Here is an 18456-nt window from a genome sequence, read left to right as displayed (position 1 = left end):
CGATTTGTAGAATACGTTTTATACTGTTGTATATATAATGTAGGGATCAGTATTTGCATTCAATTGCTTGTTTTGTTTTTCACCCTTACTGTTATTGTTGTTGCTCATCTCATTCATTTTGGCATCTCCTGGCTGTGGAAAGTGCTCTGACGTCTTTAGGTCATGCTCGCGCTGCATAAAACACACAAAAGGTGATGGAGGCAGCTTGCTATAAGTCCAACTACTGACAAAAGCTCGGAGAAGCACTTCAGCCCATCTGTCTTTTGCTCCCCATGCCACCTCAGTTTGGACCCAGCCATATGCAAATCAGTCTAGACTCGGCTCCTCATGGGAACAGTCCAGCTCGATACTGCCAGGCCGGGAACTCCCCAAACCAGAACACAATCACCTAGAACCGGTTTCGCCCTAGTTATGGGCTCATCAGCTGGGTACAGCTTGGTTCCAGTGGCACAGTGAGCCCATGCTGTATAAAACTGCATGCACAAGATTTCTACATATTGAAACTCGATATCTGCTACAGTGCCAGGCACATCCTGGTGTAAAGTGCCAGGGTGGTGAACGAATGTGGCATAAAAACAGCACTTTGATGGGGGGGTCTCTGGAGCTCTGGTTGCTACAAGCTCTAAAATGCTGAAGGGCACGTGCCAGTTGTAAGATGGGTGGAGAGGCGTTCCTCGTGCATACGCACGTGCTGGAAGGGCGGCACCCTCGCCATCCAGGTGAGAACCGATGGACACACGGTCCTGAGCACCACGCCCCCTCGATGTTATTTAACTAGAAAGCGAGGCCACAATTGTGTATGCTAAATAGGTCTGAATTAGACCCCCCCGCCCTCCACACACAGGTAAATCAGACAAAAATAAAGGTCTGTGGGTGGAGGGCGCGCTACCCCGAGGCAGCAGCGGAGCGTGTGGAGAGGCCCAGTGGGCAGCGAGGCAGGCGGGCGCTTCAGGTGTCTACACAGCCTGTTGTTCCCAGGCTCCCGGTGCGAGGGGAGGGGAGGGCGGGGACTGCAGCAGGGAGCTGGGATCTGGAGCTGTTCGAAAGGCTGAGCTCAGAGCACATCTGTTCCCGCCGCCGACGGTGAGCGGATTAGGTTACTGCAGCTTCAAACCTCGGGCGAGAGGCGCCTGTCCGGGTGCGCAGCGGGCTTTCTGCACCCTCTCTGCAAGCTGCGCCCACTACTTCCCCTGGCACAGCCCTTGAACTGGGGGCAGGGAGCCAGGCCAGGCTGAGAGGCAGCCCGGGGGGCACGTGCGCCTCCTACACTGAGCAGCAGAGCCAGCCCCGCTGTCACACAGACGGATATTTAGGTTTTCCAGGAAGGAGCCCCGCACCAGCCCACTTCACACCGAGAAAGCTGTGGGACTGCTGCCAACATAGCAAATGCTGCCTCCCTGGCAGCCTCGACCCCTCTCGCCGCCTGGATCCTGCAGACAGAGCCTCGTCCCAGTGCCAGCCAGGACCCTGTCGAGCTCTCTTCCCACCCAGCCTGGACCTTGCAAGGCTCTACCCTCTCCTAGCCCGGACCCTGCAAACCGACCCTCGCTCCCAGGCTAGAACCTGCAGAGCTGCCCTCAGTCCCTGCAACCTTCACTCCACGCCGGTGCGCACTGTGGCACAATTGAGAGGCTGCAGTGTGTGCGCGCCGTGTATACAACCTCCTGGCACAGTCTGCTGCTGCACGCCTGCGCCCGCCTCTGTCGCCCCTCCTTGCCAACGCGCTCAAAGCATACTCCGATCTCAGGAGGGGCGCCTGGCACAGCCGCTCTGCGCGCACAGCTCCCAGACTCTGCTCGTTGCGCACACGTGTGGCGCAGTCTCCCCGTGGTGCCCGAGTCGCTGCCCTGCACACACGCACATTGGCCGTCGTCTTCAGCGGGAGATCACCTCTGCGCAGCCCAGACGACTCCGGGAGTGCTGCTTTCAGAGATCTTCGGTGTCGCAACGTTTGCTGTCCCGTTGCTGTGCCATTTGAAGCGCCACCGCGCACAGTTGTGCTGGACACCATTAAAAGCGCTGGAGCTTGCTAGCGCCTAGACTGTCTCCTGGGATATTTTTCGTGATTGGCGCTGCTGTGGGTGCACACATTTTGGACACACTATTTTGGAGGAGTAAAGGCTGCGTTGCAGTTTAGAGTCGCATTTACGCACTTCAGAGCGCGCGTGCTGGACTGCGCTTGGACACTGTCTCTCTCCTGCTCGGCGATCCATCGCCCTGTGTGCCCGCACCCCTGGCCCCGCACACGCCCCTCCGCCCCGGGACCATGCCGGCCGCAGCCGGGGACGGGCTCGGAGACTCCCCCACCAGCAGCTCCCCGGACTGCTTCTTCGGGAGCGGCAGCGGGGAGCGCTCGCTCTCGGTCCCCGAGGAGGGGTCCTCCTTCCTGCCGGCCTCCGTCAGCACCGTGTCCCGGGACAGCCTGCGCAGCTTCCAGCACACCAAGCGGGTGGGCAGCTACCTCATCGGCCGGAAGCTGGGCGAGGGCTCCTTCGCCAAGGTGCGCGAGGGGCTGCACGTGGTCACCGGGGAGAAGGTAAGTCGCGCGTTTGTTTGTACCCGGGAGAGTGGCGGGCTCTATAGGTGCTGTCCAGATAAGTAGCATAGAGTTGTTGGGAGAGTGTAATTGGGGGGGTTGTCTCGAACCAAAATGCTTTATTATGAGCCCCTGGCTTAGTGTGAAATGGTGTGGTAAAGACGAGGACACGGTTTTTGGCCTCAGTCCCGAGTTTTGCCAAAAGGATAGTTCCTCGGGTTAGTGCCTGGGTGAAACTATGCAGACGTTAGTTTAGTTATGAGGTTACGGGTGCCCAAAACGTTGCTCCGGCCTTTTGTGCATGTTATTTTCACGGCCATGCAGGTTGACCCACGTGCAAAAAGCGACCCCGTACTGTGCGCATTTTTGTATTTGACCGGTTGTTAAAACAAGTGATTGGCCGACAGAACGCAGATAGGAAGAGTACAATAGAAAGGATAAAACATAGAAATGGGGACATCTCCTCTGCCAATCGCGACGCCCAGAGGGATGGGGGCCTCTGCAGCTGCGAGGCGAGTCCTGAGAGCCCGGTCAGCCCGAGGACATGCCGGGAGTCCTGTTGTCGCTCCCAGCCCTGCAGGCTCACACCGCCCTCCCGCTGTTGTGCTGGGTGCTCTGTAGAGCATGGCGGGGCGCTGCCAGAGTCACCGTGTTGACAGCAGCGGCACGGACTGGTGACATTTTTGCCAATGCTGCACCCGGTGAGCCTTCTAGGCGCCCTTTCCTCGTCTGTTCAGCAGACTGCACCCAGTAGAGGTGTTCTGCGAGCTGAAGGATATTGCAATGGTTTGTTAGATGAACTCACAGGGAGTAACTCGTGCCCTAGTGACAGATCACCTGGTCACCGTCTGCAAGCTCTTGATTTCATGTGGCAGCAGCTGGTAACTGTTAGCTGTCACCGGTAGTACACTGTGACATTATGTTGTAGCTTAATGTACAGCATTGAATACCAGGACATTGCTGGCGCGCACACAGCGCATGTCCGTTATCTGTGTTCCGTTCGGCATTGTAATCTTATATTGTTGCATTGCATGCTGTGTATCTACGAGTTTTTATTTTTTTGCGATGCTTGCATGCAGACAGCGAAAACAAACACATCCATTTGGCGTGATCAGTTGTATAGTTACATTTGTTGCACTGTTTTTATTGGTATGCTCCGGATGCTGTAGTTTGTCTTTACGTATAGCGTCTTGACTAGTTATGCAGGTGACCCTAGTACAGCCAAAGCTCGTGCACTCTAGGGATCGCAGCCATGTTCAGGGCAGAAGCGCGTGAGCAAATGTCACTTTCAGCCTTTGTAGCGCAAAGCTTTCAACGTGCGTAGTAGTCCCACTACAGAGCAAACTACGCCGCACGCGCAGAGTTCCTTGGCAGCGCATCACGCGCGCGAGCTCACCGTGCATTGAGTGACCTGTGATGCACTATCTCGCTGCTCAGAGGTGGAATCTGTTTGTGAAGTTAAAGGACTTTAGCGGTACAAAAGGGGGTGGTGATGGACGGAGCATCTGAACAAATCAAACACTCACACCCAGTCAACAGATCTGGGTTTAATCCATCACCGTTCTTTAGCCCACTCTGCCACCCCAGTTCAGACATGGCCATATGCAAAGCAGTCTGACCCTGTGCCTCATGGGAACAGTCCAGCCCGAACAGCCAAGCCATGCCTTCCCTGGACCGGAAACAAGCTTCTGAGGACCTATTTCTGGCATTCCAGCCGTCTTCAGCCCGGCTTGCTTGAATCCATTGGCAAAGTGAGCAAGGGACTCACGTCTGAGCATACCCTGCCAACTTTAGCGCGCGCTGTATATTAGGGGTCCCTGGCGTAATGAAACTTGGGGGGGGGGGGGGCAGGTACACAGAGAGACCCCACGCCTCTCCAGATTCAGCCAAGAGCTCACAGGCTGAGGCTCACAACGCATTTGTTGCACCACTTTTGGGGGTAGTCGGGTCACACGTGGGGGCGCATAGTAACCCCTTGCATGGCACAATACTTTGCTTTGGGCACATGAATGCTGCGCACGACTTGCTTCTTCTTGGAAATTAGTCTGTATTTGGCTGCAGAGGTAGCTCTCAAACCTCAGCTTGGCATTCGAATCAACAACAGTCTATTCCCTACTGACACGGGGTGTTGCAGCTCCTATTCGTCAGTTACGTTCACCTCCCGTAAAAAGCTGTAACATACGGAATGGGCGCACGAGCCTTGTAGAACACCTTCACAAGAGAGAGATTTCACAGTATTGGCCAAGGGATTCCAGAAGGAATATTCTTTTCTGCTTTCCCTTGGGGAATTTGCCCCAGATAGCCTGAAATTGTGCACCAGTTTTACATCAAAGTATGCCTCAAGTCAGAGATCCTTCTAATTCCAGGACTTCTTTAGTGGCCTCTTGCATGTGAAGTCCAAGGAAAGAGCAGAGCAGCAGGGGAGGATAAGTGGAGGAGGGAAGGACTTCAGAGGATGGAGCAAAGTTCTCAGCAATTTCCCGGTAGCAGTTATGTTAGTAGGAAATACGTTCCAGAGGGTGGTTACCCGAGCAACGAAGCGTGGGCAGCCCACGCGCTCCTTCCTGCAGGAAGGCGATGCTGAAAAAGGGCTGAGGATCGTAGGCTTCCGCAGAGAACCTAGGTCCGCGTTGGATCCGCAAGACATGGAAGGTCTACCACATGGTGGGCCTGATGGTCAAAAGCCCAGATTGTATTCTGGATCCGGTTCCAGCCTAGAAGTCGATGCAGCGTCTTAAGGAGACCTATCAGCTTCAGGCAGAGGAGGGCATGTGCAACTGCATTCGTTACTCGCTCTTGGCGACCCACCAAATTGAGGCGGTGACCCTGGTGTAGACTCTTCACCTTACCTACTCTTGAGGTGGATCACGGCCAGTGCTCTTTGGACTACATGAGGAATGGGAGCATCCCGTTTCACGTCCCATGCATGAGTGGCCTCCCTGAGTCTTGACTCATGGTGCTACCCTGGGGGTGCAAGAAAAAAACCAACACCTGGAAAGACACGCATGTCCTGTGCGACCACTGATGGTGCTGGGCAGGCTCCCCGATCCCTTGGCCAGAACTTTGTAGATGATCCCAACCCAAGTATCTCTGCTTTAGAGATTTCTGCTCACGTCCAACCGTGGATAGCTGACGGCAGTGGAAGAAGGGATCTTGAGGAGGGTTTGAGGCAGGCATAACTCAGAGTCGCAGTCACAGAAACAAACCCTGAAGAACTTCAAGCTTAATCAGGGGGAGTGAAGGGGATTTAAAGTAGTATGAAACAAAGTGCAGAACCCTATACATCAGTGGCACCCCAAGACAGTGAGTACGTCTGCGATTAGTATGTAGGGCAGGGCACTCCCATGCCAGGCGTGCTCCCAGATGGCAACGCGTGGAGGCCTCTTCATGGAGGGTCATCGTGGACGGTGTCAAGGGCTGGGTATAGTTCTGAGAACACCAGGACTCAAAATGTTATGTTAAGAAATGTGTTAAGCACACTGTAGTCCATTAAAGAGCGTTCTGGCGTAAAAATAGACGTCACGTTAGTCCGTGCTGTGTGCACTTGTCTGCACAGAACGTGGTTGTGTCCCACCAGTGACACGTGTTAATGTCTGAACACGTCGAGGAGGCCTGCTTTATTCAAATGGACAACTGCCCTCACCATGGGACAGGAATGCGGCTCACATAGTTGGTACTTTGTTGGGCAGGATGGGGATGCCTCTGTCTCTGTGGTCATCCGAAACATTGTGCCCGAGATCAGATAGAGAAGCAAGGATATCTCTTCTTGGTCCCACTGGTGGCTGGAGAGTTCACACTTTGCCACACTGACTAGATTGGTAATCCGAGGGGCTTGGCTTTCGGCCCCCCCTCTGCTTTGCAGAATGGATTGACAAATGCCCCGGGTGGTGGCCGTGCACAGGCCTCCTCTGCAACTAGTATAGTTTGCAGAACGAAAAGGCTCTGTGTGAAGTTTCGCTTCAGTGCGCTAGAAGGGAGGAACCGTGCAGTCTCTTGCCGCGCCCCCCTGTGGCAGGGTGCATCATTGCTCCATCTGAGCTTTAGTTTATTTGTTGCGCAGGGAGGGTGGCCACTTGTATTTATGGTTTATTGCGTCATGAAAGATAGTTGGAGATGTGAAGGAAGACAAGCAACCTGCATTTCCTGATTTCCACCTGCAAAGAAGGACGCGGGCCAGCACTTGTCCACTCTGATCCACCCCAGTTAAGGGTTGCACCCCTGAGGGGTATTTTTCCTGTTTGAATACCAACAGAGCGCTGCATAGGTATTTGCAGGACAGATTGCCACGCCTTTCAGTTTCCCATTCGCATAATTTACGGCAGGCTCACCGCCCAGGGCCAGCCTCTGTCCACCCCACCCACTCATTATAGAACAAAGCTCCCCCCCACCCCCGCCCGCGCCTCTCTCCTATTTCCAATCACAGACACATTTCCTTCCCGGATGTGGTTCACAATCACCGATGGGAAGGTAGCTCCTCCCAGGGGCTGCTTCTGCCGCTGATATTCACTCGCTATATGCCTCAGCTCCTCGCAGGGCCTGCTCTGCCTCTCATGCTCACGGACAATAGCCCATAGCTTCTCCCAGGTCTTGCCCTTGTCACTCATTCAGAGTAAAGGTAGGCCCCTGTGCCTCACATCCACTGATCGGGGCCCTTATTTCATTGGAAGGCCTGACTCTGTCCCTTAAGTGCAATGACAAAAGGCCACAGTTTCTCAAAGTACCTGCCTTTGCCCCTCGTGTTCACAGGCTGAACCACATCTCTTCACAGGGCCCGACACTGTCCCTCATATTCACTGTTTATAGGCAGGCTCACCGGAATTATGAGGCAGGGGAGCATCAAATTATGCCGCAGGATTTACTAAATTGTGCAGGAAGAGAGGCAAATTATGCGGCACATTTTTCAGTAGTATTACTTCATTATTTTGTAATGTTTACACGTGCTAATACTGACTGGGGCAAATATTTCACCTCATTAGTAACACTTTAAAAACCAAAAGCAGAAATAAGCAACTGAAATATGATCAGTTAAACTTTGCAAAGGGCATTCTACTGCTGGTGAACAGAGGTTGCCACGTTTTTAGTAATTTATGAACAGTTTGAGCTAGAAACAATTTTTTTTGTTAAAATCTATGCAGCAGATTATGGATTATGTGACATATGCAGCAAATCCATAAATATGCTAAAACAGCCGTGGCCACAGAATTGTGTCATTCCAGTGGCCCAGACAATAAGGTCATAGCTCCTCACAGGACCTGCTTCTCTCTTCCCTTTGCACGGGACCCTCCTCTGTCTCCCTCATTTACATTTAAAAGACAACACTCCCGCCTGCTTCCTTCCAAGCACGTGGGAAACAATACTTTACACTTGAACTACCTACTTAGCAATTGCTTGATCCTCTATTATACGCCGGGTGACCTGCCTTCTCCTCCTCCGCACGCCTCCCCCATTGCCTGCCTTACAGTCATCTGCATATTGCAGATCCCTGCCTTAGCGTCGCCATGGAAACAGGATGCCACAGCAGAGCGACCCAGGCGCGCGCAGCCAGGCCCAGCGACCACTGCCTCGTCTCACGTGCACCCTTCACCATCTCAAAATCTGGCCTAGTCCTGTCTCTCGGGGCTCCTGTGTCTTGTTGACATGTAGTTTTCATTCCACCACTTCCTGTCTGGCTGTCCGCGCGCGCAGCAATACCTTCTACTGTAGCTGCTAAGCCCCTCCCGTCTCCTAGCAATACGTAATCCACTGACAAGGGGTGGGCCATGGGGTGGGAATATTCTACTTTTATTGGTGCACGTGTTGCACCGGGCCCATTTGGGTGTGCAGTGGGAGCTCAGATATATGTAAAAACGTTTCCCTCAATTTGCAACTGCTAAGTAGTTACTACATTGTGGGCGTGCACTGATTGTGCAGTGTGCTTTCTTAAGCAGCATTGACACTCTCTGAATGAGATGTGCGAAATACGTTTAAATATGCCTAGGGTAATGTACATTATTTACATATATGCAACAGGATCTTTTTATGAATCGTGTGCGCATGCGTATATTATCACTTTCAGTTGAGGCTGACTTTCACGACACCCCGGGCCACTGAAAAACGTGACTGTGCTGCCCCAGTGTTTTTCCATATATTTAAGTTTGCCACACTCGCCGCATAATGTATCATCTTCTGCATGCATAATCTATTTCTATCTCCAACGGATAAAAAGTGAAAAAGTTGTTCGCATGGGGTGAGGTGATCAGTGTAGCAACACGTAACCAAAGATTACTGGTCACCCTCAGTTGTTGATTGCAGCCATCAGACATAACTGTTGCATTGTTTGCCCCCCCCCTCCCCCACCGTGTATTTTAGTCAATCTACCCTATTAATTTGACACTCCACTGTTAATATTTCCAGGGGCCTTGCTTACCTTTCAGAAAGCTTTGTGACACGGCCTGACCCCGAGTAGCATAGCGCCAAGATTCACCTACTAGCGTGAGTCTCTGCGCTATAGAAGTGCCCATAACATAATAATAAAAGCAAAACCACAAGTCCCACAATGCCTAGTGCGAATAACTTAAAAGCCATGAAGGGCTGGCTTCATTCACGAGTCAGGCAACTTAACTTGTTAGAGCGCTTTAGGAGCTCACAGTGTGCAACTATGGTGGGGAATCGGAACGAGCTGCAGGAAACCAACAACGTAAATGCTTTGCTTCGTTTTCACTGCTGGCTACATTTTATAGACAATGCTCGGTCTGTCGTTGGCTGCAGACCTTTGGGTTTGTCAGGGCCTGTTCATGTCTTGTTGTTGTTTTAAACCGTTGTTGCTGGGAAACTGCTCCCCCCATACAAATATAAAATTATATAAATGGCAAAAAGTAAAAATATTTTCTTGGTCTCAAAAAGCACCTAAAACAATGTACGGCACTTAAAGGCCTACATTTGTAGAAATGCACCTTTCGCGCAGTTTACATCACTGCGTTGCTGTTACCAGCGAGCATTCGACCACACTACCCATCTCCACAGCACTGTTGCCTCTGCCCCCTCCCCCGCACCCCCATCCCCGTCTGAAGTCTAAATCCGAGTCAAATAGTAGATGCAAAGCTCATACAAAGCACGCGAGGCTTGCATTTAAATCCCCGGTTTAAGGAGGTCGATGCAATCTCTCCTGTGAGCACGAAGTCTGCCCCGAGACGTCCTCACTCCCGGGCTGCAGCTTTGATTCAGAATTACTTTCTTTTTGTTAAAGAATCCGCCGCATGAGTCAGACTTAAAAATAGATCTGAAAGGAAGTTGTGCCCGCAGGCGCTAATGTCGAATGCGTAGGCAGCGCCCCCTTTGAGATACTCGAGCGAGATGCGCCTGCCCCGCTCCCCGGGCTCGGGGGTGGTGTCACCGGGAGCGAGCCGCGGCCGTGGAGCCGCGTGCCTGAGGGCATTGGCTGTCAGAGCGAGGGACGATTACTGTGCACTTACCGCCGAGTTCCACCACGATCACTGCACTCCCTTCTGTGTTGCAGATAACGCACACCCATCTGTGTTGCAGACAATGAGCACCCTTCTGAGTTGCAGATAATGCACACCCTTCTGTGTTGCAGACAGTGCACTCTCTTCTGTGTTGCAGATAACACGCACCCTATGTGTTGCAGACAATGCACACCCTTCTGTGTTGCAGATAATGAGCACCATTCTGCATTGCAGACAATGCACACCCTTCTGTGTTGCAGACAGTGCACTCTCTTCTGTGTTGCAGATAACACGCACCCTATGTGTTGCAGACAATGCACACCCTTCTGTGTTGCAGATAATGAGCACCCTTCTGCATTGCAGACAATACACACCCTTCTCTGTTGCAGACAATGCACACCCTCTGTGTTGCAGGCAATGCACACCCTTCTGTGTTGCAGACAGTGCACACCCATCTGTGTTGCAGATAATGAGCACCCTTCTGTGTTGCAGATAATGCACACCCTTCTGTGTTGCAGATAATGCACATTCTTCTGTGTTACAGATAATGCACTCTTCCATGTTGCTGATAATGCACACCCTTCTGTGTTGCAGACAATGCACACCCTCTGTGATGCAGACAATGCACACCCTCTGTGTTGCAGACAATGCACATCCTTCTGTGTTGCAGATAATGCACACCCTTCTGCGTTGCAGACAGTGCACACCCTCTGTGATGCAGACAATGCACACCCTCTGTGTTGCAGACAATGCACATCCTTCTGTGTTGCAGATAATGCACACCCTTCTGCGTTGCAGACAGTGCACACCCTCTGTGTTGCAGACACTGCACACCCTCTGTGATGCAGACAATGCACACCCTCTGTGTTTCAGACAATGCACATCCTTCTGTGTTGCAGATAATGCACACCCTTCTGCGTTGCAGACAGTGCACACCCTCTGTGTCGCAGGCAATGCACACCCTCTGTGTTGCAGACAATGCACACCCTTCTGTGTTTCAGACAGTGCACTCCCTTCTGTGTTGCAGATAACGCGCACCCTATGTGTTGCAGACAATGCACACCCTTCTGTGTTGCAGATAATGCACACCCTTCTGTGTTGCAGATAATGCACACCCTCTGTGTTGCAGACAAATGCACACCCTTCTGTGTTGCAGACAGTGCACTCCCTTCTGTGTTGCAGATAACGCGCACCCAAAGTGTTGCAGACTATGCACACCCTTCTGTGTTGCAGATAATGAGCACCATTCTGCATTGCAGACAATGCACACCCTTCTGTGTTGCAGACAGTGCACTCTCTTCTGTGTTGCAGATAACACGCACCCTATGTGTTGCAGACAATGCACACCCTTCTGTGTTGCAGATAATGAGCACCCTTCTGCATTGCAGACAATACACACCCTTCTCTGTTGCAGACAATGCACACCCTCTGTGTTGCAGGCAATGCACACCCTTCTGTGTTGCAGACAGTGCACACCCATCTGTGTTGCAGATAATGCACACCCTTCTGTGTTGCAGACAGTGCACACCCTTCTGAGTGGCAGATAATGCTCACCCTTCTGTGTTGCAGATAATGCCCACCCTCTGTGTTGCAGACAATTCACACCATTCTGTGTTGCAGACAATGCACACCCTTCTGTGTTGCAGATAATGCACACCCTCTGTGTTGCAGACAATGCACACCCTTCTCTGTTGCAGACAATGCACACCCTCTGTGTTGCAGATAATGCACACCCTCTGTGTTGCAGACAATGCACACCCTTCTGTGTTGCAGATAATGCACACCCTCTGTGTTGCAGACAATTCACACCCTTCTGTGTTGCAGACAATGCACACCCTTCTACGTTGCAGACAATGCACACCATTCTGTGTTGCAGATAATGCACACCCTCTGTGTTGCAGGCAATGCACTCCCTTCAGTGTTGCAGACAGTGCACACCCTTCTGAGTTGCAGATAATGCACACCCGTCTGTGTTGCAGATAATGCACACCCTTCTGTGTTGCAGACAGTGCACACCCTTCTGAGTTGCAGATAATGCACACCCTTCTGTGTTGCAGATAATGCACACCCTTCTGTGTTGCAGATAATGCACATTCTTCTGTGTTACAGATAATGCTCTCTTCCATGTTGCTGATAATGCACACCCATCTGTGTTGCAGACAGTGCACACACTTCTGTGTTGCAGAAAATACACACTCCCTTGTGTTACAAATAATGCACATTCTTCTGTGTTGCAGAAAATGCACACCCTTCTGCGTTGCAGACAGTGCACACCCTTCTGTGATGCTGATAATGCACATACTTCTGTGTTGCAGATAAGGCACACCCTCTGTGTTGCAGATAATGCATACCCTTCGGTATTGCAGACAATGCACACCTTTCTGTGTTGCAGATAATGCACACCCTCTGTGTTGCAGATAATGCATACCCTTCTGTGTTGCAGACAATGCACACCCTTCTGTGTTGCAGCCAGTGCACACCCATCTGTGTAGCAGATCATGCACACCCTTCCGCGTTGCAGACAGTGTACACCCTTCTGTGTTGCAGATAATGCATACTGCTTTGTGTTACAGATAATTCACAGTCTTCCGTGTTGCTGATAATGCACACCCATCTGGGTTGCAGACAATTCACAAACTTCTGTGTTGCAGATAATTCACACTCTTCTGAGTTGCAGATAATGCACATTCTTCTGTGTTGCAGATAATGTACACCCTTTCGTGTTGCAGACAGTGCACGCCCTTATGTGCTGCAGATAATTCACACGCTTCTGAGTTGCAGATAATGCACATTCTTCTGTGTTGCAGACAATGCACACCCTTCTGCATTGCAGACAGTGCACGCCCTTATGTGCTGCAGATAATGAACACGTTTCTGTGTTGCAGATAATGCACATTCTTCTGTGTTACAGATAATGCACACTCTTCCGTGTTGCTGATAATGGACACCCATCTGTGTTGCTGACAGTGCACACTTTTCTGTGTTGCAGATAATGCACATTCTTCTGTGTTGCAGATAGTGCACATCTTTCTGTGTTGCAGATGATGCATACTATTTAGTGTTGAAGACAGTGCACACTCTTCTGTGTTACAGATATAGCACACTCTTCAGTGATGCTGATAATGCACATTCTTATGTGTTGCAGATAATGCATACTATTTAGTGTTGAAGATAGTGCACACCTGTAGGAGAGTAGGGTCTGCTTTCCTATGGTCGCCTCAATTTTTATTTTTGCTTCACTGGTTTTCGACTTAATGTGGCTGTGGGCCTGCTAACCAGACCCACAGCCTGCTGTTCTCTCTCTAAATTCACATACATGTACTATAGGTACATAACCAAGTTGGTACTGGACACCTTGTCAGCCCCTATACAGTGCACTAGAGGTGCCCAGGGCATAGGTGCATCCAATGCCTACCAGGGGCTGCAGCATATCTTTTGCCACCCCTGGCTGGTCCTTAAATTGACACAACTGGCTGTTCACTCACCTGGGGCTAGGTGGTGTAATCACCCCTTGCTTAGATATAGTATACCTATATCTAAACCTATATCTGGACACATATATACCTATAAGTCACTCCTATGACAGGCCTTAACAATCTTGGAGGAAAAGTGCTTGGTTTTATGTGAGATGGTGCTCTAGCATGAGCTGAGCCTGTCTGCAGCTGTTGGGACCAACTCCTTTAGCTGTTCCGGGATATTGCCATACCATATTCTCTTAAGTGCATTATAATCCCACCGCTGCCACCAATGTGAGAAGTTGGCCTGATATATGATGTCTCCAATTCTGGGGGCACCTTGTATCAGGCCAAACAATCCCTTATGGTGGTGGTTGTAAGTCAACCTTATAGACAAGCTATCCTAGGGGTAGCATGGACTAAGCAGCCTTCAGGCTAAACTCAAGAGGGCATGTGAAGCCAGCTGTTTTACCAATCACAATCCTGTAATATCAAATGAAAGGACACCACACAAGTTATATATTATAAAAATATATGTATTTATTCTCAGAATAATCCTCTATACTCTTTATGAGTCTAGAAGCACAAGCGTTTAAACAAAAGCATAGTAAAACATATGAAAGTTGCACAATTATGGATGAACCACCACCATAAGGGATTGTTTGGACTGATACAAGGTGCCCCCAGAATTGGAGACATCATATATCAGGCCAACTTCTCACAACACCCTTCTGTGTTGCTGACAGTGCACACACTTCTGTGTTGCAAGTCAAGTGTGTGTTGCAGATAATGCACACTCTTGTGTGTTGCAGATGATGCATATTTTCTGTGGTGCAGATAATGCACATTCTTCTGTGTTGCAGTTAATGAACATTCTACTGTGTAGCAGATAATGCACATTCATTTGTGTTGCAGTTAATGCACAACCTTCTGTGCTGCAGATAATGTACACCCTTCTGTGTTACAGTTACAATGGAATCTGTTGCATGTAATGCACACCCATCTGTGTGGACATAGCACACATTATTCTGTGTTGCAGTTAATGCACATCCTTCTGTTTTGCAGATAATGCACACCCATCTGTGTGGACATAGCACACATTCTTCTGTGTTGCAGATAGTGCACACCGTGTTGTGTCGCACATAATGGATATCCTTTTGTGCTGCATATAGAGAATACCCTTCAACATTGAAGGTGATGCACGCCCTTTTATGTTGCCAATTAAGCTCCAGTGGGTCCATAACGCGTACCCTTCTGTGTTACATATAATACATAACCTGAAGTAGGGCCAAAATGCGTACCCTTCTGTGTTACACATAAAACATAATCTTCAGTGGGATCATAGTGCAGACTCTTCTGTGTTGCATATAAAACATAACATTCAGTGGTGTCACGCTACAAACCCTTCTGTGATGCAGATAAAGCGTAACCTCTAGTAGGGCGATAATGCACACCTTTTTATTGCAGATAAAGCATAACATCCAGTGATCCCATAATGCATAGCCTTTTGTGTGCTGGGACAAAGCATAACCTTCACTGGGTCCATAAGACATACCCCTCTGTATCAAAGATGAAGCAGAGCGTCAAGTGGGGCCATAATGCATACCCTTCTGTGTTACAGATAAAGCATAACCTTCAGTGGGTGCATTATGCACATCATTGTGTGTTACAGATTAAGCATACTATTCTATGTTGCAAACAGTGGGGTTTGCTCTAGCGCTTACGCTGCTTACCAGCCATTTTCAAGCACTCAAAGGAGGGGTTAGAGTTCAGGAATAAGGAGCTCAAGATGACTGGGCCCCTGGTCTGGACAGCCTGGGCTCACGCGAGTCCTTGCCTCAGTCGTATGGCGTGGGGGCCACAGGCAGGCAGGGATGGTAGGTGCAAGGCCTTTGTGGACTCAGAGGACCCTGTTTTGGGGTATTAATGGGCGAGAAGGGAGGGAGGATCCTTGGATCTGAGTGTACCTCCCCGTAGCCCTCTACGTCCCGCGCGCCTGTGAGGCTGGATTGCAGGTAGGGTCAGGAGGACCTCAGGTGCCAGGCAGGCGACATTGGGTAGAGGGTGGCTGTGGCCACCAGATATATGGATGGGGCCCTTCTGTGTAAGACCCTTTGAGCAATGAGCAGGGTTTGTTAATGCGTTTTCTCTACTGTGGCCAGCCAGACAGGCCCTTCAGTGCAGGGATGAGGTGGTTGTGGAGCCTGAAAGAAGCCCCACCCCCCCACCGAGAAAACACAAAGCTCCGATTCCACAAACGACTTCTTGTTTTGGGAAATAGTGCATCGGTCTTTGTTACAGAGTTTATATAACAGTGTGAACATGTATGTTGCCAGTCCTGTGTTTTGCATTAAAGAAACAAAATATAAGTGATCACTGTGTATTTCCTCTGCACCGCATGAAGATTCGAGACACTTCATTTGGAGGGCGCATCTGCTTGCAATGGTGACGCAGGTACAAATCCGCGCGTCCGGGGCTGGCGGTGGAAGCAGCGGCCGAGGCGAGTGTTTTGCTTCATCAGGCAGGTACACGGGAAAGAGCTTCTAAAATTAGCGCCTGAATGGCGAGGTGAGGCTATTCATAGCCGTGCCCTTCTGTGAAGAGCGGCTGTTTTTAGAGCCTGTCAGGCGCTGACACGCTCCCGCGCTCAGATTTGTGTAAAAGCAACAAAAAAAATGTCCTTAAATCGCAAAGGCGCAGAAACCGAAATAGGCTCAGAGGAAGGTGGGGGGGTGAGCGGTGCATTCTCTTATATCCCGCCTCACCCAGGGACGGTAACGAGCTGCTGCCTCCTCAGCTGTCATGATGGGAGAAACACAGTGAGGGGCGATGCTCTTACTGATAGAAATGTAATGTTTGCCTTCTCTCTCCCCCACCCCCGCCTCTTTCTGTTCCCGCCTCGCTGTTTTCATTCTCTCTCACGCTCGACAAAGAATGGCTGTTAATGTTCCTTTGTAGGCACAATAGATCTGTGATCATTACTTGGAGAACAGGAGGATCCTAGATTAGTGGTGCCCAAATGGAGACCAAGCGCCAAGATAGCTTTACAGGGGGGTGGGCGCTATATAAATGCTGTGGGTCAGGGCCAGGAAGGTCCAATCAGGACTAAGTTCCAGGATATAACAAGCATTTGCAATGCAATAGGTCTCGCATTTATGAGAGTTTGAGCTATTTGCATTGTAAATAACAATGCCTTTTATTTATGTGGTGTTTTCAAAACAGATAAATATAAGGCATTGTCATTTACAATGCCTACAGCTTAAACTCTCATAAATGCGAGACCTTTTGCATTGCAAATGCGTTAGTGCTTTAACTTTTTTTAAAGTGCTAGGAGAGAGCGTGTCCAAAGCTATTTGAGAAAATAGTGCTCGGAGGCTGTAATTAAAGCCTACCGAACAACAAAACACGAAATGGGGTGTTGCCATGGGAGGTTACAAAATGAGACAAGGTGGTACTAAGGAGGGATTTCTAAGCCTATTGACCAATGAACACTCACCGTTTACAGTGGACAATGAAACAAGTCAATGAAAAATGTGGGCGGAGCTTCATGCCCCTACCTGAATATAGCATGCATTGCAGAGCAGCGCATGCGCTGCCCAGGCTCGACCTAAAAAACATAAGAGCTCGAGTCTTCAAATAGGTGCAAAAGCGAGCGCAGACCTTTGAAGACTATTTTATGATAAGGTACGCCCGTCACTTGTGCCTTATAGGGCAAGTAGGAAATACCGGATGTACAGAAGAGAAGTTCTTTTTGACCGACTTGTATGAATTGCAGGTGTGCGAGTGTGCACAAATGCACAAATAAATACATATCTATCAAAGTAGGGTGATAGAAGGATCTTATTTGGTCCTGAAGAAAGACACACAACCTGTATCTGCAAAAATGTGGCTGAAACATGTAGACCCCCCTGTTATGCTGTAACTTCTAATCTTCCTATGCATCATCTTTTTTAATCATTCATTAAGCTTTATTCGATTTTGTTTCAAACCATAAAAGCATACAATATAAAAAATACAGTCAAAATTTAACAAACAACATACAATTTTAAAAGCAACAAAATCTCGATAGGTCCAGTAAAATTAGCTAATCCAGTTGTTATTAATGTCTAAGAAGTTTACACGGTATGCACCCGCCTAATATTGACAGTTGTTATATGGCGTAAAAGGGTTAAATTGAGGTAGGTTGCTATGCTTAAAAAGACATTGCGGATAAAAGTTAAGAGAGGGGAAAAGGCGCTCGTTTGGTGGGCAGAATCTATAACCCAGCTTATTGTTGTGATCGACAGTTTGTTTCCGGAAGGGGGTATATGATTCACTTGGATAAAAGTCATGTAGGTCCCAAGTTTTTATAGGACCATCACCTTCCTGGGGCTGCCAAGACTGGAGATAGGGGACAACTTGTCTGCTCCTGAATCTGATTAAAACCAGATCCCCACCGATATCTTTACGAAGGGGACTCAACCATCCCACTCTCCTCACGCTGACTATCCTGCCATCAAGGTTGTGGGGTAGGGGTCTATTCTTTGATAGCCAGAATTTAACTTTATTTAGCAAATCAGTCGTTCTCTCAGATTTCCCATGTTTCAGGGGAGGAACCCCCAATAGGATGGACACAAATGGAGCGGCCAACAGTTTAACAGTTTCCTCAATCCCCGTCAATCTATCCCCAAGATGTTGATTTTGTCAATCAGGGGGTGGATAATAGTTTTGATCAACTGTTCGATCATGGTCAGTAAGACCAATTGGGGAGAGGATGCAGGGTCATCAAGTTTTTTGCCCATCTCTGACGTTAACAGAGCCATGTTAACAGGCGGGTTAAAATCTGATGGCGCACTTTGCAGTTTCGATGTTTTGGTTGGGGACCCACTTTTTCCAACCCCGTCATGTTTCCCTTTACCAGGTGTAACCTTAACGGGAGTTGTACTTTTTGCATTTGCTTTTGTGGGTGTCGGTAGAAGCCCCTGTGTGCTAACGATGTGGGCTAGCGAGCTGGCGTTAGATACCAGATGGGGTGAAGTAACTA

General features: G+C 49.6%; 1 protein-coding gene across 1 annotated transcript in view; it reads left to right on the top strand.

Annotated features, from left to right (window-relative positions):
* The first annotated feature begins 1057 nt into the window (after nt 1-1057).
* HUNK (hormonally up-regulated Neu-associated kinase) overlaps nt 1058-18456 on the top strand; it is a 118498-nt gene continuing 101099 nt past the window's right edge. Inside the window, exon 1 of the mRNA XM_086934001.1 lies at nt 1058-2536. Coding sequence (XP_086790127.1) covers nt 2267-2536 — 270 coding nt within the window. The 5' untranslated portion in view covers nt 1058-2266. The remainder of the gene's footprint in view (nt 2537-18456) is intronic.

The sequence above is a fragment of the Lissotriton vulgaris genome, chromosome 8 (genome assembly GCF_964263255.1).
Source record: "Lissotriton vulgaris chromosome 8, aLisVul1.2, whole genome shotgun sequence".
Lineage (NCBI taxonomy): Eukaryota > Metazoa > Chordata > Amphibia > Caudata > Salamandridae > Lissotriton > Lissotriton vulgaris.
This window is presented reverse-complemented; position numbering and strand designations above follow the sequence as displayed.